Source organism: Oncorhynchus nerka, linkage group LG3, assembly GCF_034236695.1.
Source record: "Oncorhynchus nerka isolate Pitt River linkage group LG3, Oner_Uvic_2.0, whole genome shotgun sequence".
Classification (NCBI taxonomy): Eukaryota; Metazoa; Chordata; class Actinopteri; order Salmoniformes; family Salmonidae; genus Oncorhynchus; species Oncorhynchus nerka.
In genome coordinates, this window is record NC_088398.1 from 43,829,262 (window position 1) to 43,855,936 (window position 26,675).

General features: G+C 46.4%; 1 protein-coding gene across 1 annotated transcript in view; it reads left to right on the forward strand.

Annotated features, from left to right (window-relative positions):
- The window catches only part of LOC115108441 (protein TANC1-like), a 296,178-nt gene that overhangs the window by 177,212 nt on the left and 92,291 nt on the right, over nucleotides 1–26,675 (forward strand). Inside the window, exon 8 of the mRNA XM_029632769.2 lies at nucleotides 13,161–13,484. Within this exon, the coding sequence (XP_029488629.2) occupies nucleotides 13,161–13,484 (324 nt within the window). The remainder of the gene's footprint in view (nucleotides 1–13,160; nucleotides 13,485–26,675) is intronic.

Sequence of the window (26,675 nt, forward strand, 5' to 3'; positions counted from 1 at the left end):
TAGTCCTCACCCAGAACCCCACTGGACTGAGGAGCAGATCGGGACTGAGGGGCAGCTCGGGACTGAGGCAGCTCGGGACTGAGGCAGCTCGGGACTGAGGGGAAGCTCGGGACTGAGGGGAAGCTCCGGACTGACGGGAAGCTCCGGACCGAGGGGAAGCTCCGGACCGAGGGGAAGTTCCGGACCGAGGGGAAGTTCCGGACCGAGGGGAAGCTCCGGACCGAGGGGAAGCTCGGGACCGAGGGGAAGCTCAGCACCGAGAGGAAGCTCAGCACCGAGAGGAAGCTCAGCACCGAGAGGAAGCTCAGCACTGAGAGGAAGCTCAGGCAGGTAGCTGAATCCGGCAGATCCTGGCTGGCTGGCGGTTCTGGCAGATCCTGGTTGACTGGCGGATCTGGAAGAGTCTGGTTGACTGGCGGATCTGGAAGAGTCTGGCTGACTGGCGGATCTGGAAGAGTCTGGCTGACTGGCGGATCTGGAAGAGTCTGGCTGACTGGCGGATCTGGAAGAGTCTGGCTGACTGGCGGATCTGGAAGAGTCTGGCTGACTGGCGGATCTGGAAGAGTCTGGCTGACTGGCGGATCTGGAAGAGTCTGGCTGACTGGCAGATCTGGAAGAGTCTGGCTGACTGGCGGATCCTGGCAGACTGACGGATCTGGCTGCTCCATGCTGACTGGCGGCTCTGGCTGCTCCACGGTGACTGGCGGCTCTGGCTGCTCCATGTAGGCTGACAGCTCTGGCGGCTTCTTACAGACTGGCAGCTCTGGCGGCTCCGTGCAGACTGGCAGCTCCGTGCAGACTGGCAGCTCCTTGCAGACTGGCAGCTCCTTGCAGACTGAAAGCTCTGGCTGCTCCATGCAGACTGGCAGCTTTGGCTGCTTCATGCAGACTGGCAGCTCCTTGCAGACTGACAGCTCTGGCTGCTCCATGCAGACTGGCAGCTCCGGCTGCTCCATGCAGACTGGCAGCTCTGGCTGTTCCATGAAGACTGCCAGCTCTGGCTGCTCCATGCAGACTGGCAGCTCTGGCTGCTCCATGAAGACTGACAGCTCTGGCTGCTCCAAACAGGCAGGAGACTCCGGCAACGCTGTAGAGGCGGAAGGCTCTGGCAGCGCTAAACAGGCGGGAGAGGAGGAAGGCTCTGGCAGCGCTGGAGAGGCGAGGCGCACTGTAGGCCTGATGTGTGGTGCTGGCACTGGTGGTACTGGGTCGAGGACACGCACAGGAAGCCTGGTGCGGGAGCTGCCACCGGAGGGCTGGTGTGTGAAGGTGGTACTGGATAGACCGGACCGTGCAGGCGCACTGGAGCTCTTGAGCACCGAGCCTGCCCAACCTTACCCGGTTGAATGGTCCCGGTCGCCCTGCCAGTGCGGCGAGGTGGAATGCAGGCGAACCGGGGACACCGTGCGCAAGGCTGGTGCCATGTAAGCCGGCCCAAGGAGACGCACTGGGGACCAGATGCGTAGAGCCGGCTTCATGGCATTTGGCTCGACGCTCAATCTAGCCCGGCCGATACGCAGAGCTGGAATATACCGCACCGGGCTATGCACCCGCACTGGGGACACCGTGCGCACCACTGCATAACACGGTGCCTGCCCGGTCTCTCTAGCCCCCCGGTAAGCACAGGGAGTTTACGCAGGTCTCCTACCTGGCATAGGCATACTCCCTGTGAGCCTCCCCCCAAGACATTTTTGGGGCTGACTCTCAGGCTTCCATCCGCGTCGCCGTGCTGCCTCCTCATACCAGCGCCTCTCCGCTTTTCCGCCTCCAGTTCTTCCTTGGGGCGGCGATATTCTCCAGGCTGAGCCCAGGGTCCTTCACCGTCCAGTTCGTCCTCCCATGTCCATTCCTTCTCTTGCTGCACCTTGGGGCGGCTACACTCCCCTGGTTTAGCCCAGTGTCCTCTCCCGGGAGGATTTCCTCCCAAGTCCAGAAATTCTTGTCACGCTGCTCCTGCTGCTGTTGTTGCCTGTTACCACGCCGCTTGGTCCTGTTGTGGTGGGTGATTCTGTAACGGTTCTCTTGTGGTGAAGGAGAGTCGGACCAAAATGCAGCTTGTAGATTGCGATCCATGTTTAATAAACAAACGTAAAACACGAATCAATTATAAACACTACAAAACAAGAACGTAACGAAAACCGAAATAGCCTATACTTGTGTAAACTAACACAGAGACAGGAACAAGGACACTAAGGACAATCACCCACCAAACACTCAAAGAATATGGCTGCCTAAATATGGTTCCCAATCAGAGACAACGATAAACACCTGCCTCTGATTGAGAACCACTTCAGACAGCCATAGACTTAACTAGAACACCCCACTAAGCTACAATCCCAATACCAACACACCACATACAAAAACCCATGCCACACCCTGGCCTGACCAAATAAATGAAGATAAACACAAAATACTTCGACCAGGGCGTGACAGAACCCCCTCCCCCTAAGGTGCGGACTCCCGAACGCACCTCAAAACAATAGGGAGGGTCCGGGTGGGCGTCTGTCCATGGTGGCGGCTCCGGCGCGGGACGTGGACCCCACTCAATCACTGTCTCAGTCCCTCCTCCTCGTGTCCTTGGATAGTCCACCTTCGCCGCCGACCATGGCCTAGTAGTCCTCACCCAGAACCCCACTGGACTGAGGAGCAGATCGGGACTGAGGGGCAGCTCGGGACTGAGGCAGCTCGGGACTGAGGCAGCTCGGGACTGAGGGGAAGCTCGGGACTGAGGGGAAGCTCCGGACTGACGGGAAGCTCCGGACCGAGGGGAAGCTCCGGACCGAGGGGAAGCTCCGGACCGAGGGGAAGTTCCGGACCGAGGGGAAGTTCCGGACCGAGGGGAAGCTCCGGACCGAGGGGAAGCTCGGGACCGAGGGGAAGCTCAGCACCGAGAGGAAGCTCAGCACCGAGAGGAAGCTCAGCACCGAGAGGAAGCTCAGCACTGAGAGGAAGCTCAGGCAGGTAGCTGAATCCGGCAGATCCTGGCTGGCTGGCGGTTCTGGCAGATCCTGGTTGACTGGCGGATCTGGAAGAGTCTGGTTGACTGGCGGATCTGGAAGAGTCTGGCTGACTGGCGGATCTGGAAGAGTCTGGCTGACTGGCGGATCTGGAAGAGTCTGGCTGACTGGCGGATCTGGAAGAGTCTGGCTGACTGGCGGATCTGGAAGAGTCTGGCTGACTGGCGGATCTGGAAGAGTCTGGCTGACTGGCGGATCTGGAAGAGTCTGGCTGACTGGCAGATCTGGAAGAGTCTGGCTGACTGGCGGATCCTGGCAGACTGACGGATCTGGCTGCTCCATGCTGACTGGCGGCTCTGGCTGCTCCACGGTGACTGGCGGCTCTGGCTGCTCCATGTAGGCTGACAGCTCTGGCGGCTTCTTACAGACTGGCAGCTCTGGCGGCTCCGTGCAGACTGGCAGCTCCGTGCAGACTGGCAGCTCCTTGCAGACTGGCAGCTCCTTGCAGACTGAAAGCTCTGGCTGCTCCATGCAGACTGGCAGCTTTGGCTGCTTCATGCAGACTGGCAGCTCCTTGCAGACTGACAGCTCTGGCTGCTCCATGCAGACTGGCAGCTCCGGCTGCTCCATGCAGACTGGCAGCTCTGGCTGTTCCATGAAGACTGCCAGCTCTGGCTGCTCCATGCAGACTGGCAGCTCTGGCTGCTCCATGAAGACTGACAGCTCTGGCTGCTCCAAACAGGCAGGAGACTCCGGCAACGCTGTAGAGGCGGAAGGCTCTGGCAGCGCTAAACAGGCGGGAGAGGAGGAAGGCTCTGGCAGCGCTGGAGAGGCGAGGCGCACTGTAGGCCTGATGTGTGGTGCTGGCACTGGTGGTACTGGGTCGAGGACACGCACAGGAAGCCTGGTGCGGGGAGCTGCCACCGGAGGGCTGGTGTGTGAAGGTGGTACTGGATAGACCGGACCGTGCAGGCGCACTGGAGCTCTTGAGCACCGAGCCTGCCCAACCTTACCCGGTTGAATGGTCCCGGTCGCCCTGCCAGTGCGGCGAGGTGGAATGCAGGCGAACCGGGGACACCGTGCGCAAGGCTGGTGCCATGTAAGCCGGCCCAAGGAGACGCACTGGGGACCAGATGCGTAGAGCCGGCTTCATGGCATTTGGCTCGACGCTCAATCTAGCCCGGCCGATACGCAGAGCTGGAATATACCGCACCGGGCTATGCACCCGCACTGGGGACACCGTGCGCACCACTGCATAACACGGTGCCTGCCCGGTCTCTCTAGCCCCCCGGTAAGCACAGGGAGTTTACGCAGGTCTCCTACCTGGCATAGGCATACTCCCTGTGAGCCTCCCCCCAAGACATTTTTGGGGCTGACTCTCAGGCTTCCATCCGCGTCGCCGTGCTGCCTCCTCATACCAGCGCCTCTCCGCTTTTTCCGCCTCCAGTTCTTCCTTGGGGCGGCGATATTCTCCAGGCTGAGCCCAGGGTCCTTCACCGTCCAGTTCGTCCTCCCATGTCCATTCCTTCTCTTGCTGCACCTTGGGGCGGCTACACTCCCCTGGTTTAGCCCAGTGTCCTCTCCCGGGAGGATTTCCTCCCAAGTCCAGAAATTCTTGTCACGCTGCTCCTGCTGCTGTTGTTGCCTGTTACCACGCCGCTTGGTCCTGTTGTGGTGGGTGATTCTGTAACGGTTCTCTTGTGGTGAAGGAGAGTCGGACCAAAATGCAGCTTGTAGATTGCGATCCATGTTTAATAAACAAACGTAAAACACGAATCAATTATAAACACTACAAAACAAGAACGTAACGAAAACCGAAACAGCCTATACTTGTGTAAACTAACACAGAGACAGGAACAAGGACACTAAGGACAATCACCCACCAAACACTCAAAGAATATGGCTGCCTAAATATGGTTCCCAATCAGAGACAACGATAAACACCTGCCTCTGATTGAGAACCACTTCAGACAGCCATAGACTTAACTAGAACACCCCACTAAGCTACAATCCCAATACCAACACACCACATACAAAAACCCATGCCGCACCCTGGCCTGACCAAATAAATGAAGATAAACACAAAATACTTCGACCAGGGCGTGACAAAAGCGGTGTTGCATTGCGCTGTTAGTGGTGTGTACAGTATTAAAAGGTAGAGATGGTTGAAAGCTCCAACAACATGTGGCTGTTCTGTTCCTCTACTAACAGGGGCTTTAGGAGATTTGGGGATTTACATGTGCTGACAGGAAGATGGGTTTTTACTGTATTCAATTCCTTTGTGGTTTCTGCTTATAGGTTCCAGAGACTGTTAAACCTACTAGAAATTCTTTCGGTATTCTGAATTGTACCTTTTTTATTGGCCAAAAATGCTAGTCATGCAACATTGTCCCCAATTTCCTGGTATCCAATTGTTAGTATTAACTGTCTTGTCTCATCGCTGCAAGTCCCATACGGACTTGGGAGAGGCGAAGGTCGAGAGCCATGTGTCCTCCGATTCACAACCCAACCAAGCCGCACTGCTTCTTAACACAGCATGCATCCAACCCGGAAGCAGGCTGCACCAATGTGTCAGAGAAAACACTGTACACCTAGCGACCTGGTCAGCGTGTGCTGCGCCCGGCCCGGAGACAAGGATATCCCTACCGGCCAAGCCCTCCCTAACCCGGACAACGCTAGGCCAATGGTGCGCCGCCCCATGGGCCTCCCGGTCGCAGCCGGCTGCGACAGAGCCTGGGCTCGAACCTAGAGTCTCTGGTGGCACAGCAGAGCACAGCCTTAGACCACTGCGCCACCCGGGAGGCCCCGTAAGTGTTTTTTCTTTTTATGTCTGGTAATTGACATGTGTTTTTCAAGGCTCCAGTTGATTTGGACCAAAATAAAACAAAGCAGTTAACCTCACTAAGACATTACAATTCTATGCCCTATTGTACATTAACCCAAGTAGACAAATTTGGCCTATATCAAAGTAAAATGAAGGAAAAAGACCTGTTGCAATAGCCTCTGCTGAAATCGTGAGCTGTTTCACCAGTGTTTCAACCTTTTTGTACCATTTTGTGGCCAAGACAGACTTGGTTGGCAGTAATACTTTGCATCTCCCGAATGCAAATTCTGTGCTGCTGTTGACATAATTGATAACTGTGACTCATATTCCTCCTAACCCCCCTGTGCAATATCATAGCTGCTAAATAATTCATGCTGGCTGTGATATTGTATCTGCCATTGTAAAGCAGCGTGAATAACCCTGTGCCGTGCCCAGCTACTGCCTACATACAGTTGAAGTTGGAAGTTTATATACACTTAGGTTGGAGTCATTAAAACTTGTTTTTCAACCACTCCAGAAATTTCTTGTTAACAAACTAGTTTTGGCAAGTCGATTGGGACATCTACTAAAGTAATTTTTCCAATAATTGTTTACAGACAGATTATTTTACTTATAATTCACTGTATCACAATTCCAGTGGGTTTGATGTTTACATACACTAAGTTGACTGTGCTTTTCAACAGCTTGAAAAATTCCAGAAAATGATGTCATGGCTTTAGAAGCTTCTGATAGGCTAATTGACATCATTTGAGTCAATTGGAGGTGTACCTGTGGATGTATTTCAATGCCTACCTTCAAACTCAGTGCCTCTTTGCTTGACATCATGGGAAAATCAAAAGAAATCAGCCAAGACCTCAGAAAATAAATTGTAGACCTCCATAAGTCTGGTTCATCCTTGGGAGCAATTTCCAAACGCCTGAAGGTACCACGTTCATCTGTACAAACAATACAAGTATAAACACCATGGGACCATGCAGTCATCATACCGCTCAGGAAGGAGATGCGTTCTGTCTCCTAGAGATGAACGTACTTTGGTGTGAAAAGTGCAAATCAATCCCAGAACAACAGCAAAGGGCCTTGTGAAGATGCTGGAGGAAACCGCTCCGTAAGGAAGAAGCCACTGCTCCAAAACCGCCATAAAAAAGACAGACTACGGTTTCCAACTGCACATGGGGACAAAGATCGTACTTTTTGGAGAAATGTCCTCTGGTCTGATGAAACAAAAATAGAACTGTTTGGCCAAAATGTTTGGAGGAAAAGGGGGACGCTTACAAGCCGAAGAACACCATCCCAAACGTGAAGCACGGGGGTGGCAGCGTCATGTTGTGGGGGTGCTTTGCTGCAGGAGGGACTGGTGCACTTCACAAAATAGATGGCATCATTAGCATGGAAAATGATGTGGATATATTGACGCAACATCTCAAGACATCAGTCAGTAAGTTAAAGCTTGGTCGCAAATGGGTCTTCCAAATGGACAATGACCCCAAGCATACTTCCAACATTGTGGCAAAATGGCTTAAGGACAACAAAGGCAAGGTATTGGAGTGGCCATCACAAAGTCCTGACCTCAATCCCATAGAAAATTTGTGAGAAGAACTGAAAAAGTGTGTGCGAGCAAGGAGGCCTACAAACCTGACTCCGTTACACCAGCTGTCAGGATGAATGGGCCACAATTCACCCAACTTATTGTGGGAAGCTTGTGGAAGGCTACCCAAAACGTTTGACCCACGTTACACGATTTAAAGGCAATGCTACCAAATACTAATTGAGTGTATGTAAACTGCTGACCCACTGGGAATGTGATAAAAGAAAGAAAAGCTGAAATAAATCATTCTCTCTAATATTATTCTTACATTTCACATTCTTAAAATTAAGTGGTGATCCTAATCTAAATGAACCTAAAACAGGGAATTTTTACAAGGATTAAATGTCAGGAATTGTGAAAAACTGAGTTTGAATGTAGTTGGCTAAGGTGTATGTAAACTTCCGACTTCAACTCTACCTACTGCCCAGGTTGAGGCTGAGAGATGTAGCCTAAGCGTCTCAGAGTACATGTGCTGATCTAGGATCAGGTCCCTGTCCATGTCAGCTTATTCATTGTGATATTTAAGGCAAAACTGATCCTAGATCAGCGGTCCCACTCTGAAACGCTTGATACATATAGTCCAGCCAACTTCAGATCACTCTGACCTATTTTTTCTTCTGTGGAATCAGTACTATAGAACTCAATGCTTCTAGCCAAGTCTAGCAGCCTCATGGTTTCTCCTTCAAACACTCAAAATTCTGTTTGTTGTCGGAGGACAAGCTATAACATTGGTCCGGAACTTCCCCCTAGTGAGTAGGGCTTCTTGGGTTATTTAAAAGGCAGAGGGAGAAGCCAAGTAGGCTGCGTTCCTAATGGCACCCTATTTCATAGTGCTCTGGTCAAAAATAGTGCACTGTATAGGGAATAGAGTGCCATTTGGGACGTATATGTTGTGTCCATGAGACTGATTCCCAGCTCTGATGAATAGTAGTCAGGGCCTTTGAAGTGGTTGAAACGGACTGTGGAAGAAGCAGGATAAGAGAACGCAAGGAATCATTTACTTCTAAAACCCATATTAATTTGGCTGGTTTTTAAACAGCACGTTGGGTGGGATGGTATGGAGCCTACTGCAGAGTGTGTGTTGACATATGAAAATCTGCAGCTGCTGTTGTGAGGTGGGGCCGAAGGAGGGAGGGCATCGCAAGGAGGGGACTTAAGAGGAATGGTCATAAGCAGTTATTGATGTTGTAATTAATGATCATGACAAGTTATTAATGTTTTATACAACAGGTGGGTCTAATCATGAATGGGGATTGGTTAAAACTGCATTCCACCGGCTAAATCTATGACGTTAAAATGCCCATTTACTCTGTTCCATCTGACTGCGCATTTCATCTCATCATCTCAGCCAGGCAATTTATAAACTTGATCTCCACTATAAAAATGACTTGCCTAGTTAAATAAAAGTTCAATTAAAAAAAAATTAAAAGCATCTAGACATTATCTCACATTTCTTTTACGCTAACATTTAGTTTTCTACAGGGGATATTTGTATAAACCTTGCTGTCTGTCTCTGCGACTTATGCAACATTGTTTCAATATTCAAATTCAATCTCCAGTTGTCCCTTAGTAATGAACGTGACAAGAGTCAGAACGAGACAGACAGACAGGCAGTGTTTCTCAGCCAATCAAAATTCTGAATCAGCATACTTTTTTGGGGATACACAGTACCAGTCAAAATTTAGACACATCTACTCATTCAAGGGTTTTTCTTTATTTGTACTATTTTCTACAGTGTAGAATGATAGTGAAGACATCAAAACTATGAAATAACACATATGAAATTATGTAGTAACCAAAAAACGTAGTTACTTCATTGATATTCTGGCTGCACTGTTTGACGTGACTATAAGTTAGCTGTAGTTGGCTAGCTAGCAAACAAAGGATAAGAATATTGCCAGCCAGTATGGCAATGGACTGTATTATTGACTGTATGTTTGTTTTACTCCATGTGTAACTCTGTGTCGTTGTATCTGTCGAACTGCTTTGCTTTATCTTGGCCAGGTCTCAATTGTAAATGAGAACTTGTTCTCAACTTGCCTACCTAGTTAAATAAAGGTGAAATAAATAAATAAAATGGAACATTTAGAATGAATGACTGGGTCGCGTCCCTAGATAGAGAACAAAAAGACTGAACAACTGAGTCACGTATCTAGATACAGAACAAAAAGATTGAACAACTGGGTCACGTCTCTAGATACAGAACAAAAAGACTGAACAACTGGGTCACGTCTCTAGATACAGAACCAAAAGACGGAACGACTGGCCCGAGTCTCTGGCAACCAAACCAATAGAAATAACAACCAGCCAGCTTGGGTAGCAACCCTAGATTTGTGTTGGGACTATATCTTGTGGAAGGATGAAATAGTATAAATAAATACATCTAAATAACATTTTTACTGAAAATATGCCAACCATTATTTGAATATGTTGGTAACCCGTTGTATAAAAGTGATAATGCCCTTGAAGCCGGTCCTTGACTTCATCTCGGGCTTAACAACACCCGTGCCAATTTATCCTCAAAAAACACAGACTTCGAGGGCGTTATCACTTAAGTAAATAACGGCGATAACCAGTTATTAATGTTGTAAATAACGGTGAAAACCAGTTATTCATCTTGTTAATAATGGTGATGCCCAGTTATTAATGTTGTAAACAATGGTGATAATCAGTTATTCATGCTGTACATAACGGCGATAACCAGTTATTGATGTTGTAAATAATGGTGATAACCAGTTATTCATGTTGTAAATAATGGCGATAACCAGTTATTCATGTTGTAAATAATGGCGATAACCAGTTATTCATGTTCTAAATAATGGTGATAACCAGTTATTCGTGTTGTAAATAATGGTGATAACCAGTTATTCATGTTGTAAATAACAACGATAACCAGTTATTCATGCTGTAAATAACGGTGATAACCAGTTACTCATGTTCTAAAGCAGAGTGAGGAGATGGTAAAGCTAGTGTAAGAAGGTAGTCTGTTTTACCTTTTTATTCAGACCACTTCGGTCTGTCTTTGTGAATCAAATCACTGTATCAAATGTTACAACATTTAGGGATTTCTAAATTGCTGAATATTTGCACAAGCATCAGGCTAGTTATCCCAGGCGTATTTGTTATGTTATTATTAGTGACGGTGCAACACACAGCACAGTTATGAAATCCAGATTAGCTATGTGGTACAGTGGGTCTACTCTAAAGCTGCCAAAAACAGACGCATTTCCTCTGACTGCACATGTGACAGTCAAAAATAGTGCACTATATAGGGGATAGGGTGCAATTTCGGAAGCATTCCCATGTTTAGCCCAGCTGCCAGTTGGTGGCTTTTGCCTTTCCCCTCAGCTTTTAGTGATTCTGTTTAGCATGGTCAGCCAGGCCTGAGGAGAGGATTAAAAGGGGATTTGCTTTCATGTAAGCAAACACCTGTTTAAACGCTCGTCGTTGGAATGAGGTGAGGACCAAAGCGCAGCGTGGTAAGTGTTCATCATATATTTATTAAACCGAGAACACTAAACAAAATAACAAAGGAGAAACGAAATGAAACAGTTCTGAAAAGTGACATACACATAACAGAAAATAATCACCCACAAAGCACAAGTGGGAAAAGGCTACCTAAGTATGATTCTCAATCAGAGACAACTAATGACACCTGCCTCTGATTGAGAACCATACCATACCAGGCCAAACGCAAAACACAACATAGAAAAAGGAACATAGACAACCCACCCAACTCACGCCCTGCGCATACTAAAACAAAGACATAACAAAAGAACTAAGGTCAGAACGTGACAGTACCCCGCCCCCAAAGGTGCGGACTCCGGTCGCAAAACCTGAACCTATAAGGGAGGGTCTGGGTGGGTGTCTGTCCGCGGTGGCGCCTCTGGCGCGGGACGTGGACCCCACTCCACCATAGTCTTTGTCCGCCTCCTAACCTGCCTCCGTGGGGCCTCTTTAGAGCGGCGACACTCGCCCCGGACTGGGGACCCTAGCCACGGGTCCCGAATGGGCGGGAGACTCCGGCAGCTCCGGAGTGAAGGGCGATTCCGGCAGCGCAGGAGTGACTGGCGATTCCGGTAGCATCGGAGAAACGAACGGCTCTTGCAGCTCCTGACTGACTGGCGGCTCTGGCAGCTCCTGACTGACTGGCGGCTCTGGCAGCTCCTGACTGACGGGTGGCTCTGGCAGCTCCTGACTGACGGGTGGCTCTGGCAGCTCCTGACTGACGGGCGGCACTGGCAGCTCCTGACTGACGGGCGGCTCTGGCAGCTCCTGACTGACGGACGGCTCTGGCAGCTCCTGACTGACGGGCGGCTCTGGCAGCTCAGGACAGGAGGGAGACTCTGGCAGTGCTGGACAGGAGGGAGACTCTGGCAAATCAGGACAGACAGGAGACTCTGGCAGCGCTGAGCAGGCGGGAGCACCTGTAGGGAGGAGACGGAGAGACAGCCTGGTGCGCGGGGCTGCCACCGGAGGCCTGGTGCGTGGAGGAAGCACCGGATAGACCGGACCGTGGAGGCGCACTGGAGGTCTCGAGCACCGAGACTCTACCTGGCTGGATGCTCCCCGTAGCCAGGCCAGTGCGGCGAGGTGGAATAGACCGCACTGGGCTGTGCTGGCGAACCGGGGACACCATGCGCAGGGTTGGTGCCATGTACCCCGGCCCGAGGAGACGCACTGGAGACCAGATGAGCTGAGCCGGCTTCATGGCACCTGACTCGATGCCCACTCTAGCCTGGCTGATATGAGGCGCTGCTATATAGCGCACCGGGCTATGCCTGCGCACCGGGGACACCGTGCGCCTCTCGGCATAACCCGGTGCCTGCCCGTTCCACCTCTCTCCACGGTAAGCAGGTCTCCTACCTGACTTAGCCACACTCCCCGTGTGCCCCCTCCCAATACATTTTTGGGGCTGCCTCTCAACCCAGCCGCGCTGCCGTGCTGCCTCCTCACACCACCGCTGCTCAGCTTTAGCTGCCCCCAGCTCTGCCTTGGGGCGGCGATATTCTCCAGCCTGTGCCCAGGGTCCCTTGCCGTCCAAAATCTCCTCCCATGTCCAGGAGTCTTGCGATTTCGGCCGCTGCCCGTTACCACGCTGCTTGGTCCTTGGTTGGTGGGTGATTCTGTAACGCTCTTCGTTGGAATGAGGTGAGGACCAAAACGCAGCGTGGTAAGTGTTCATCATATATTTATTAAACCAAGAACACTAAACAAAATAACAAAGGAGAAACAAAACAAAACAGTTCTGAAAGGTGAGAGGCAATCAGAGACAACTAACGACACCTGCCTCTGATTGAGAACCATACCAGGCCAAACGCAAAACACAACATAGAAAAAGCAACATAGACAACCCACCCAACTCACGCCCTGACCATACAAAAACAAAGACATAACAAAAGAACTAAGGTCAGAACGTGACAATGTTCTATTAGATAGATGACAGTACTGTTTGGAGGTAAACATATTTGATGTACAGTGTACACTTTTGAGTATTCTAAGCTACTCCATTCAAGATACCTTTAACAAGGGAAAATAATGGTGGTTAATACAAAGAATAAAAAACTTGGGGCAGGCTCTATTGATCTAAATCTACCCCACCATGCCAGCGCTGGATAATTCTCATTAGTTGGAACTACATTTATTGGTAATTATCAGATCAGGTGGAGGGTGTTGATAAGGTCAATGAAAACAGAGTGGTATCGCTAAAGATGCACAGAATTCCTGATAATGACAATGACGTACTGCACCTATTTTCTTCTTTCTTCTCTGTCTCTCTCTCGCTCTCTCTCAGCCACCATCACAAGCTCCTCGGAGAATGACGACCGCAGCGGCTCCAGCCTGGAATGGAGTAAAGATGGCAGCCTGAGGAGCAGCGGCCACCATGGCCTGGTGCCCAGCGTGCGGGCCGATACGTGCTCTCCCGTGGCGGAGGAAGACCCCAGTGGGCCCCCAGAGACCCCCACCCCATCTAGGACAGAGCACCCCACAGGCTCCTCAGCAGGGGCTGTAGGAGGAGCAGCAGTAGGACCAAGCCACCCACCAGAGGGCCCAGTTCCATACCCCACAGCACACACCTCCTTGTCCCTCATGTTGCCGCGGCCGAACTCTGTTGCAGGTAAGAAACCTTGGCTCTGGGTGATTCATTATGCGGAGAAGGGATATTATCAGGACTTGCATGCTGGTTTGAGTTCACTGGACTTGTATACTGGTTTGAGTTATCTGGATTATCTACTGGTTAGAGTTTTCCAGACTTCTACACTGATTTGAGTTATATGGTCTTGTATGCCGGTTTTGGTTATCTGGACTTGTACACTGGTTTTGAGTTATCTGAACATGTAAACTGGTTTTGAGTTATTTGGACTTGTACACTGGTTTGAGTTATCTGGACTTGAAAACAGGGGTGGAAAAGGCTTTGATGTGTCAATTCAGCAGACAGAAAGAGAGAAGGAGAGAAATATATGTTTTGTATATTATCTACCTCACTTGCTTTGGCAATATTAACATATGTTTCCCATGCCAATAAAGCCCCTTGAATTGAATTGAAATTGAGAGGAGTGAGTGAGTGAGTGAGTGAGTGAGTGAGTGAGTGAGTGAGTGAGTGAGTGAGTGAGTGAGTGAGTGAGTGAGTGAGTGAGTGAGTGAGTGAGTGAGTGAGTGGAAAAGAGAGAGAGAGAATTGTACTGTTTGTTCTACAGCTAGCTGTTTGTACACAAACGTGCATACACAGTGGATTTTACACACTGTTTGCTCTTAGTGCACAAAACATTCATCTTTACTGCATGCTGATAAATCTATAACATTGCCATATAAAGAGTATAGAAGTGCATACAGGGCATTGTGTGGAGAATTCACTAAGGCCTCTTGCATTTAACGACCTAATTATTCCAATAACTCATAACCTGTTTTAACATCTTCTGTTGTTTTGGTCCGACGCAGCTCAAACAGCATGGACACACACACACGGACAAACACACACTCACGGACATTCACTGCCTCGTAAAGCTAACAGCCCAGGAGCCATCGGCCCCTTCTTTGCTCTCGGATGAGGAGTTTGTTATGCAGTGTTGCCCCTGAGGACTGAGTTGGATTCACACCTCTGATTTTATGGTTGGTTACGTTGCCCTGGGAGCAGACAGCAATGCCATGGAAAGACAAGTTCATTTATGGTCCAAATGAACCTGCTCTGTCACCAGGGGCCAGGGATACGAGTGGGGCTTGAGACGCTTCCCAAATGGCACCCTAGTCACTTCGTATATAATGAATAAGGTTCAATTTGGGATAATTATTTTCTACTTGCTCTTTTACGAGAGGACTATAGTAGGTTAAATGTGATGTCTTAATTAGGTTAATACATTGTGTGTGCATGAATCAATGCATGACAGAGAGAGACTATAAGGGTGAGAAGAAGTGAGATCACTGATTTACTTATTTTCCGTCAGTGGGAGAAGGTTGAACGTCATCTTGCGCTTTTGTAATCACGAGGAAGTTGGATGAAGCCATTACCTTTGTTTGAGTACCAAATGGCATCCTATTCCCTATATTGTGCACTACTTTTGACCAGGACCCATAGGGCTCTGGTCAATGTAGTGCACTGTATAGGGTGGCCTTATCTGTAGCTTCATACCAAACATTCTATATGGAGAGGATCCCACAGTCATCCAGAGCTATCCAGTTGATTCTCTTGTCGTCCTGTGATTGCCCCTTTCCTGTCCCTGTCACACACCAGTCTGTCACATCAAAGATGTCTGGCCATAATCTGTAGGACACACTGATAGAGAGGGACTGACTGATAGCGAGTGATAGGGGGGAGAGAGAGAAAGAGAGACAGTGGGCAGACTGAGAATGAGAGCGAGAGAGAGAGGTGTGATGTGATGCCAGGCCGTGTCGTAGAGGAGAGGAGTCGTAATGAAATTCCCATGGTCTGATTGTTGCCAAAGTGCTGAAAGTCAAGCTGTCATTGGGGGGGCGTTGATCTGCCAGGAGAGTGAGAGAGGGATTTGAGGTGATATGTTTGAATACTGCATCCTGTGACTTGTTACCGGGCAGACTAGAGTCTAATTAGAGTCCAGAGGATGGAGTTGCCTATGCAACCAAAGACTTGTTTGCTACAACACCCTGCATGTTTCAGCAAGGAGCAACAAAGTTTCATCACGTTGTAGAGTCCATGTTATAGCAGAAATCGACTCGACCGCACGAATGCCCGGCCATCCCATCTTCAGTCAGCTGTTCGTTCCACACAAAACATTTATTTTTACTCTTCTAATTATATTGGTAACCAGTTTATAATAACAATAAGGCACCTCAGGGGGTTGTGGCATATGGCAAATGTACCACAGCTGAGGGCTGTATCCAAGCACTCCAGGTTTGGTTTGTGCCTAAGAACAGCCCTTAGCCGTGGTATATTGGCCATATACCACAACCCCTCTGGCCTTATTGCTTAACTGTACCAGCCCTAGCCTTAACACGCTGTGAGGCAGTGTTCCTACCAGGACTTCAGGAGTTAAGAGTTGGAATAGCTGCTGTCTCTCTGTTGCTCTGCTGACCTGCTGGCTCAAAGTTGAACTAATATGGACTGGACAGACACCATATAGAATGTCAGCTCACCTGCTAGGTGTCTACAAACAATGCTTATTCAACATGTAGAATCGTTGGGAAATGAACCGAAAATGACGGATAATGTTCTGTGATCAGAGGTGATAGGACCACTGTTTTTAACCATCTGTTTTGTCCTTTAGACTTCTTTCTGTCTGCACATACAGAAGCGTTTGACCCCTTCTCAGGTTGTTGGATGTTTTTAGCCTGAGAACAAAGGGTCCATTTCTCTGGGTGAATTAGTGGAGTCTGTCTAATGTCCCACAGCCCTGCTAAAATGTGAGATATACACAGGGAATGTATCCGTGTTGCTCAGAAGTACCATTTGCGCTGTGCGTGATTACAGCGGACATTCTGTCTGGCCTGCTACAATCGAGCTACTGCTGTGGGAAATCCAAGCAGTACTGTCTGCACATTAAGCTGTGGCTAACTGGCTAGGTCCAGATCCACACCAATACACCACCTGTCTGAGTGAGAAGACAGAAACCTGAATCCTACTCATTAATCCAAACCACCAAATTTCTTTGCTCATAAAATCAAACAAGCGATTTGCCGTTTTCTCAGGGCAAAGCAGGACTCAAGTCGATTGACCCACCATGAGCGCAGAAATGTGCTTCATTCAAATCAAAACACAGACAAACTCGCAACATAACACTGACAATATGATCATTATTTTTGTACAATCCCCCTCTGGCTGCTGCTTGTCTTGTCTAGTCAGACCCTGCTGGAAGACTGGACTTTATAGGGGATATTTTCCTATTTTTGCTGTGATTTTGATTGACTCTCATGGCTTGTAAACCTCTCCAAAATCTGTTGGAATAAATCCCTAATTGTATTGTCTCTCAGCAGGACATGTCTGTAAAGCTGCTTTTTACTCCATCCATTCTGCATAGTAATGTTGTTGTATATGTGTCTGAGTCACAATGCCTCCATTGAAATGTGCCATTTGTTTCCATCTCAAATGTCACCATATTCCCTGTATAGTGCACTCATTTTGACGAGGGCCCATAGGGTGCCATTTAGGACGCACACTTTGAATTATTAAGGCAGTCAGACTGGCAAAAAGCCACACAACCGGTCTGGGCATCATCCCATTTCTATTCATTTAAAAACCACCCAATATAAATGAGATGCGACGGGGAATGAGACGGTGGGTTTAATTACAAATGACTGTAACATTGGAAGCCTAATCATAAGTTAGTGATGTCACACTCACACACAGCCCCTAATCTGACAGCTGTCACACTCTCACTACCTCTTGTTGCTATGGCTGGGAAATTAACTCGCGCCATTGGAGGATTTCAGCAACAGTTCCAGCTGCAGAGAGTTTGGCAACAGTGCCTGAATGCGTCCCAAATGGCACCCTATTCCCTATATAGTGCATCACTTTTGATGCACAGTCGCACACATTCTATGTCAGATAGTCTTAGGAAGAGACGGGTTGGAATGTTTTGCTTTCTTTCACTTGTTTTTCACATCAGACACCATAGCGCAACTCACACTACTAGAGACATAATAGCTCTACAGAGTAATTTCTAGTGCTTAATGTTATGTTACCAGCAACAGACCACTCTATTTGGTAATGTGTTGTTACTGCTAAATGCCAGCTTCACCTCTATAAGGCTGTGCTTCAAAAGTGTGCACTATATAGGGGAATAGGGTGCCGTGTGACACACAGACAGTGGCTACGGGATAAGCTTCTGAAAACATCTCAGAGATTAATCTCTCCTAGCCCAACCCACACTCCATCACAGGTGCCACCGGCTTCAAAGAGGATTGCCTTTGACACGGGCTCTGTAACGGAAACTAAATATGTAAATGTTATTATAATACTGCATGTAAAGTGGTGGCTTCAGAGAGCATAATTCTAAATGAGAACTGAGAGGGCGAGGAAGGGAGGAAGGTAGGGACTCGGTGCAGCTGAAAGAGATCTTCTTAGTTTCTACCCCTCTGATGTGTGGGGGTACAGAGTAGAAGAAGAGGGCTCTGTCTTGGCTCTATTGTAAGCTCTTCAGATTTGGCTGAAATCCAATTTGACACCTCCATGCCTCCTTCATCCAGTGCAGATTCAGGGCTTTTCGGGAAAATAATTCAGCTCAAAGCCTTCTGTATTCTTTGTTACGCTCAAATAATAAGAATTATATTTCAAGTCATCAGAGTTAAGCCATTTACCGTGGATTAGGGAATCAAAGGCTACATTAAGACTGGCCACAGGAATCCCATGCTCCAAAGACCTCCCGTTGAACTGCTGGTGGCGATTTCTCCAGACAGTAAAACGGCATTAAGGTGGTTAGCTGTGGAATGGTTCGGCCACAGCACATAGCCAAGGGGCACTCCACTCAACCTTGGAACATGTTGATTGGTGCATTGCCTAGGCAGGCATTAGTACTATTGTGGTTCACAGTCATGTGCCAGGTGCCCAGTCTGCACAGGTAGTCTTTGTCACTGCCCTGCTGCCCTACTCAGCATTCCTTTGTGTTACGGTGTCTAGGTGATTGTTCCTTTGTGGCTGGCAGAAGTCCGCTGCCCCCCCTCCAGAGCAGAAGTAGGCATCATTGACTGCCATTGTTCAATCTCCTGGTTACTATGGATCCCTCTTCATAGGAGAATACTTTATGATTACTGGAGCACATAGTGACTGCAGCAAACAGCTGCGTCCCGTCTCTTAGACTGATGTCATCTCCACGAGTCCCAGATGGACACACTCAGTGGTCCCCAGGTGTTCTGCAGGTTTTCTTATGTTACAGTCATTACTTCAAATCATAAAGTAATGTGTTTTAACCACTGGTGGATGAGATGATAAACCAGAACAGGCTTAACTGTTTTTTATCAGCATTTATGTTTTGTCTACTCACATATGGATTTTATGAGGGGATTCTTTGGGTATGCTTTTATTGTCAAGTTTCCAATTTGCTCATTGAGAATGTACATATATGTGGAGTCTCACTGTTCTCTGAAGACTTCTCCACTTATTTCTCTGATGTTGATGGTGCACATGGCGTCCATTTTGTTACCTTTGACCAATGTTCCCTCTAAGCTGCGAGTGTGCGCGGGACTGCGGCAAAATCAGCCCGTGCAGAGAAGCACAAGATTGAACTTCACTCAACTTTCTAAAGTTTTCCCTGTTCGTTAACACTATCAACGTTTGCCTTTACTGTGGGAATTGGGATCGAATCAATGCAATATTAACCACTTTCCATGTAACATCCCGAAAACAAAACAAACTATACAAGACTTAGAATTTGTTAGATTTAGATTTTGTTGTAGGCATAGTGTATCGGAGTACGATTCTATTGTATTGACAGGCACTACTTAGGCCTGTACACTACACAGACCGGTGTGCGATAACCAATCAGAGCTGCAGTAGGCCTACAGTGCTTTCGTAAAGTATTCAGACCCCTTGATTTTTTCCACATTTTTTTACGTTGTAGCCTTATTCAATATTATATATTTTTATCTCATTAATCTACACACAATACCCCATAATGACAAAGCAAAAACAGGTATTTAGAAAATGTATTAAAAGAAACAATTGAAATATCACATTTCAATAAGTATTCAGATCCTTTACCCAGTACTTTGTTGAAACATCTTTGGCAGCAATTACAGCCTCGAGTATTGAGTATGACGCTACAAGCTTGGCACACCTGTATTTGGGGAGTTTCTCCTATTCTTCTCTTCAGATCCTCTCAAGTTCTGTCAGGTTGGATGGGGAGCGTCGCTGCACAGCTATTTTCAGGTCTCTCGAGATGTTTGATCGGGTTCAAGGCATGGCTCTGGTTGGGCCACTCAATGACATTCAGAGACTTTGTGTTTAGGGTCGTTGTCCTCTGAGGGTGAACCGTCGTCCCAGTCTGAGCTCCTGAGTGGTCTGGAGCAGGATTTCATCAAAGATCTCTCTGTACTTTGCTCCGTTCATCTTTCTCTCGATCCTGACTAGTCTCCCAGTCCCTGCCACTGAAAAACATTCCCACAGCATGATGCTGCCACCACCATGCTTCACGGTAGGGATGGTGCCAGGTTTCCTCCAGATGTGACGTTTGGTATTCAGGCCAAAAAGTTCAATCTTGATTTCTCATGGTCTGAGAGTCCTTTAGGTGCCTTTTGGCAAACTCCAAGCGGTGCCTTTTACTGTGGGGTGTCTTCCGTCTGGCCACTCTATCATAAAGGCCTGATTGGTGGAGTGCTGCAGAGATGGTTGTCCTTCTGGAAGATTCTCCCATCTCCACAGAGGAACTCTGGAGCTCTGTCAGAGTGACCCTCGGGTCTAGGTCATCTCCCTGACCAAGGCCCTTCTCCCCCGATTACTCTGTTAGGCCGGGGTGGCCAGTTCTAGAGGAAGAGTCTTGGTTGTTCCAAACTTCTTCCATTTAAGAATGATGGAGGCCACTGTGTTCGTGGGGACCTTCTCTGCTGCAGACATTTTTTGTTACCCTTCCCACGGATTTGTGACTCAACACAATCATGTCTCTGAGCTCTACGGACAATTCCTTCGACCTCATGGCTTGGTTTTTGCTTTTACATGCACTGTCAACTGTGGGACCTTATATAGACAGGTGTGTGCCTTTCCAAATCATGTCCAATCAATTGAATTTACCACAGGTGGACTCGAATCAAGTTGTAGAAACATCTCAAGGATGATCAATGGAAACAGGTTGCACCTGAACTCAATTTTGAATCTCATAACAAAGGGTCTAAATATTTATGTAAATAAGTTATTTCTGTTTTTAATTTTTAATAAATGTGCAACCATTTCAAAAAAACTTTTGCTTTATCATTATGGGGCATTGTGTGTAGCTTGATGAGGATTTTATTTATTTAATCCATTTTAGAATAAGGCTGTAAAGTAACAACATTTGGGAAAAGGGAAGGTGTCTGAATACTTTTCGAATGCACTGTATAGAATGCAAATAGACCATTGCCATATATGGGTTTGTGCCGTTCACTTTGAACTGGACTGTTTTACAACATGAGCGGTCACAATTATTATGCACTTGTTTTTAGATCAAAGCGACAGCTGCATGTACAGAGAGGAATACTATTCACCTTTCGGTGAAATTCGCCTTTTTGAATTCAAAATAGGTGACCTATATGATTCTTATAGAGCCGATGAAAAAAGTTTGGGGTGGCTTTGGATCACTACTGACTGTAAGGGAAGGAGTGATGCGTGTTTGGAGCAATCGTTCAGCCAATCGATCATGTAACAACAGAATGCAGCAGGTGATTGAAGAGAGAAGAGACAACCAATTTGGTAGTTACAGCATCAATATGCACTATGAAAAGACAGTAGAGAGTGGAAAGGACTATGAAAAGACAGTAGAGAGTGGAAAGGCAGTTTGCCAGTTACAGCAGCCAGTCCCCAGAACGATAACGAAGAGGTAGGTGAGAAGCCTGACCACGAAGATGGGGGTGGGAAGGTGATGAAGTGTACTAAATGAGCTGTAACCGAAAAACAGCTGGCATTTGGAAAATTTGAGGTGAGGGAGAAAGTGTGGTGGAACAAGTATTGTTACCATTGTTAAGTATCTTGTTAGCTGGATCGAATTCTCCGTAGGCTAGCCACAGAAATGTTGAGCAACATTAGCCTATTTAAAAAATATTTAAAAATTACCCAATTTTCGTGGTATCCAATTGGTCTTGTCCCAACGCTGCAACTCCCGTACAGACTCGGGAAGGCGAAGGTCGAGAGCCGTGCGTTCCCCCGAAACACAACTCAGCCAAGCCGCACTGCTTCTTAACACAACGCCTGCTTAACCCGGCAGCCAACCGCACCAATGTGTCGGAGGAAACACCGTACAACTGGCGACCTACAGTATGTGGTTAATTTTCAGAAAGATAGAATTGGGTGAAAATGAGGTTTTAAACAAGTTGATGCCTCTATAGAGGTGAAAGGAACACCACACTCTTTCTCGCTTTTTCAATACAGTGGATAAAAAGGGGTATGCCAGGTGTATTCTCTGCCTGAAATAGATCAATTATGCCAACAAATGGTATCATGCTCTGCTGCTGGCACACTGTAGAACAGATGTCCACAGACAGAAAGTATACAATGTAATAATGTGCAGTGTAGCCCAAAGATATTGCTTTAGTTGTGTTGAACTTGACAGTAACACTTGTGTGTGAGTGAGGGGGTTATTACATTTTTTACTCAGTGAACGTTATTTTTGCACACATGTAGCCTTGTGCACTTGATCAATGTCTATAGTAGCCACTATAATAGAGCAAAAATAGAATGCCTGTTTGTTTCATTCTATTTCTACTTTAAGATGGTTTTTTTCCCAAGTGCAATATTTAGATGTGTGTGTGGTCACAAGCATTCTATTATAAAGGCTGTCATGGCTAACTGCAATATTAGTGTATTATGTTTTCTTAAGACTTGAGTGTCATTTGCAGTAAAGTCCAGGCAACAAATAACATTGGGTTGCTTTCTTTACATTTTTTAGCCGTGAGTTAGGTTCACATTAACCACTTTTTATTTTACACACAGAGATTGATCATGTAGATCATATTCTTTGTTGTTTAACAAGGTAAAAAACAGTTTTTCTCCCTAGCAGGGATTTTTTTTTGCATGTTTCAGTGCAACAAAAAAAGTTGTACCTTTTTGGGCCCTCACCAGTTTGCATCCCTGCATGTAGCCACATGTGCACATTTGTTCATATTCTTTGCTAGTTAGTGAGTTATTAGCCCAGTTATATATAATTTGTAGTCAGCAATGTGGGAGTGATTGCTTCCTACAAGAGCACAAAATGTGTACATTTCTAGCCATCTTTGAAAAGCAGGTCAGGTAAATAGCTTTTTTTTATGTCTTAAAGGGCCAGTGTTGTATTTTGAGACAGGCTTGAATAAACTAAGTAGCCAATAGGCAGAGGGTAGCATAATTTGTCTTGTTCTCTGTAATAAATGGTATGGGAATAAGGATTAATTGTATTTTGTAAAGTGGTTTCTTGCATCAAACAACACAACAAAATGTTCAGTCACCTCCTTATCTGACAGACAAGTGGATAATCAGGTTAATTTGAAGCCCTGCATGTTTTTTTGAAAGTCTCATGGAATGTAGGCCTACATTGAACACAGATTGGCTGCTACTGTAGGCTGAATGATAGAACCGCTATTTCCATGTTGATCAAATGGCCACAGTAGCCTACTTGGCCACTGTTAAAACTGTAAATGAAAGCGGGTACAGCCCCAGTGCTCACAGTAAACACTTGGCGGAAGTTGCAGAGACATTTTACAAGTTTCAAGTTTGAGCTTAGCAGACCTGAAATTTGCTCAGTGACGAAACATATTCGAGGGAACATTGCCTCTGACCATATCTGGACATTGACTGGCTCAGTTTGGAGACTGAGGTGCACCCTTTTCCCTACACAGTGCACTATATTTGGGTGCCATTGGGGACGCAGCCTGAAAGACAACACTTTGAAAGGTCACATTGACGTGAGCCGAATTGTCCTTTTTCACAAAATTGCCAATGGGCGAAGAAGGTTAGAGCCAGAGCAAAGATAAAGACCTCTTCTTCAGGGATCGATCGGATCCAATTTTGAGCAGCCAATTAGCATTCAACTCAGTGGTGCTTATTGATTTATATAAACCTGTGGAGAGACAACCCGAGCACAGTATGCTACCAGCCTCCAGTGAGCCATCTGACAGAGTTTGACTGACAGGTCCCAACATTGCTTTGCTTTGTGGATTCGCTCCTTGTGGGACTTTATTAGCATCCTTTTTAATTTCATCCATCACACAATTCAGAGTTCAATTGTATTCTGCCATGTAACTTCATTGAATGAACTAGAACTTGACTGTACTACATATCAGGAATATGTGGAATCTATACTTTTTTTCATGGTCTGGATCCTGATGATCCTCAAAAGAAATTCTGTGATTGTTAGGGTAAGTGTAGCTGTTAAGCCCACTTTCATCTTTGAATTCAAATAGAAAATAAAACAATTCTGCTCTTTAATATGTCAATCAATTAATCTGGTTGTCATGTCCATAGCAGTTTTTATTCTAATCCAATCAGATGTTTTATTATTAAGTTATTTACAGTTATGTGTAAATTCCCACAGGTGACATTGTCATATTGTTGTCCTTCATTCATCCATGTCATTCTGTTTGTTGGTCCACCACCTGTACCTTTGTAATAGAACAGTAGAAAGGGAGATTTGATACAGTCTTCAGATAGGCTTTAGGAAGTTTAACTAATGAACAAGAATATCAGTACAGCAAATGTGAATCCGATTTCAGATATTTCATTGAAACTTGTGTGTGTGTTATGGTCTTTGTGCATGGCTTCTTATCCACAGAGGTCCGTTTTTTTATAACCGAGTAATAACACACCTGCTTTAACTATTCATGTCTTGATTGAAGTCTATGATTAGTTGAATCAGGTGTGTACTGTTTGGCAAGAACAAAAGCCTAAATCCACATTGGTCTTTGTGGATAATATTGGACACCCCCCTGTTATGAGTGCTACTTTCATGATGAATAGTAATTATCAGTTTATTTTACTAAATTTACGTGAAGATTAATATAATCACATTTTATATACATATATATATATATATGTCAGTATGTAGTTTTTTTAAATTAGGTGGGCTTATTTGGAACACCTATGGGCTTTCCGTACCAATTATGCTCAGTCCAGAATTTTCACATATTTTATCAAATATGTATTTAAGAATTTAAGTAAAGTCATAAAACCTCATGTGAGAGATGAGTCTTTCATTTTATATCAACTTTTCAAGCAGAAATTAGGACAGTATATGTTAGAAATGTCTAGACTTAAATTTCGGTGGGCTTAATAGGTACACTTAACTTAATTATTTCTAATAACATTGATATTGAGTCCTTCCATACATGTAGTTTGCCTGTATTGCTTGGCCAGTATTCTGTGGGATGTAGGCAGTGTAATGCAGGGCTCCAGTGAAGTTTGTGTGCTCTGGTCTGCTTTAAAGCTCTTCTGCATTCTGCTATGTGCCCTGCAGTGTCTGCAGTGTCTTCTGCCTGCACCACACTAACAGGTCAGATCTAAGTCTCTGTGCCCGCGAGGGGAGCTACTTACTCCTCATATACTCTGTCATGTCTTACAGTGGGATAAATAAACGTGTTTGTGTTTGGTAACAAAATAACAGGGGGGAAAAACAGATTTATGCAGGCTGTTACATCCTCATTAGTTTATTTATTTTCTTCATAACAATCAGATTGCTCGCCATGCAGCCAGCGATAACCAGCGAGGTATCGAGCACAATCTGTTTACTTGGTTACGTGCCACAATCTGTGCATAAGCGACTTTGATTTCCATTTTGCACTTAGTCAATTCCAGCTCAGGGCATTTTGACATGGCGGGTCAGAGAGGGATTTGAGTTGGGAGATGCCAAGAGGCTTCTGGAGGCATTAAGCCTATACTAGAGCCTACTAACTAACACTGGGTGTGTGTCCCAATAGGCACCTTATTCCTCCTATACACAGTTGAAGTCGGATGTTTACCTAACTTAGGTTGGAGTCATTAAAATTTGTTTTTCAATCACTCCACAAATTTCTTGTTAACAAACTATAGGTTTGGCAAGTCGGTTAGGGCATCTACTTTGTGCATGACAGCTTCTGATAGGCTAATTGACGTCATTTGAGTCAATTGGAGGTGTACCCGTGGATGTATTTCAAGGCCTACCTTCAAACTCAGTGCCTCTTTGCTTGACATCATGGGAAAATCAAAAGAAATCATCCAAGACCTCCACAAGTCTGGTTCATCTTTGGGAGCAATTTCCAAACACCTGAAGGTACCATGTTCATCTGTACAAACAATAGTACGTAAGTATAAACACCATGGGACCACGCAGCAGTCATACCGCTCTGAAAGGAGACACGTTCTGTCTCCTAGAGATGAACGTACTTTGGTGCGAAAAGTGCAAATCAATCCCAGAACAACAGCAAAGGACCTTGTGAAGATGCTGGAAGAAATAGGTACAAATGTATCTATATTCACAGTAAAATGAGTCCTTTATCGACATAACTTGAAAGGCCACACAGCAAGGAAGAAGCCACTGCTCCAAAACTGCAATACAAAAGCCAGACTACGGTTTGCAACTGCACCTGGGGACAAAGATCGTACTTTTTGGAGAAATATCCTCTGGTCTGATGAAACAAAAGTAGAACTGTTTGGCCATAATGACCATTGTTATGTTTGGAGGAAAAGGGGGATGCTTGCAAGCCGAAGAACACCATCCCAACTGTGAAGCACGGGGGTGGCAGCATCATATTGTGGGGGCGCTTTGCTGCAGGAGGAACTGATGCACTTCACAAAATAGATGGCATCATGAGGGAGAAACATTATGTGGATATATTGAAGCAACATCTCAAGACATCAGTCAGGAAGTTCAAGCTTGGTCGCAAATGGGTTTTCCAAATGGACAATGACCCCAAGCATGCTTCCAAAGTTGTGGCAAAATGGCTTAAGGACAACAAAGTCACGGTATTGGAGTGGCCATCACAAAGCCCTGACCTCAATCCCATAGAAAATGTGTGGGCAGGACTGAAAAAGGGTGTATGAGCAAGGAGGCCTACAAACCTGACTCAGTTACACCTGCTCTGTCAGGAGGAATGGGCCAAAGTTTGACCCAAGTTTAACAATTTAAAGGCAATGCTACCAAATACTAATTGAGTGTATGTAAACTGCTGACCCACTGGGAATGTGATGAAAAAAATTAAATCTGAAATAAAT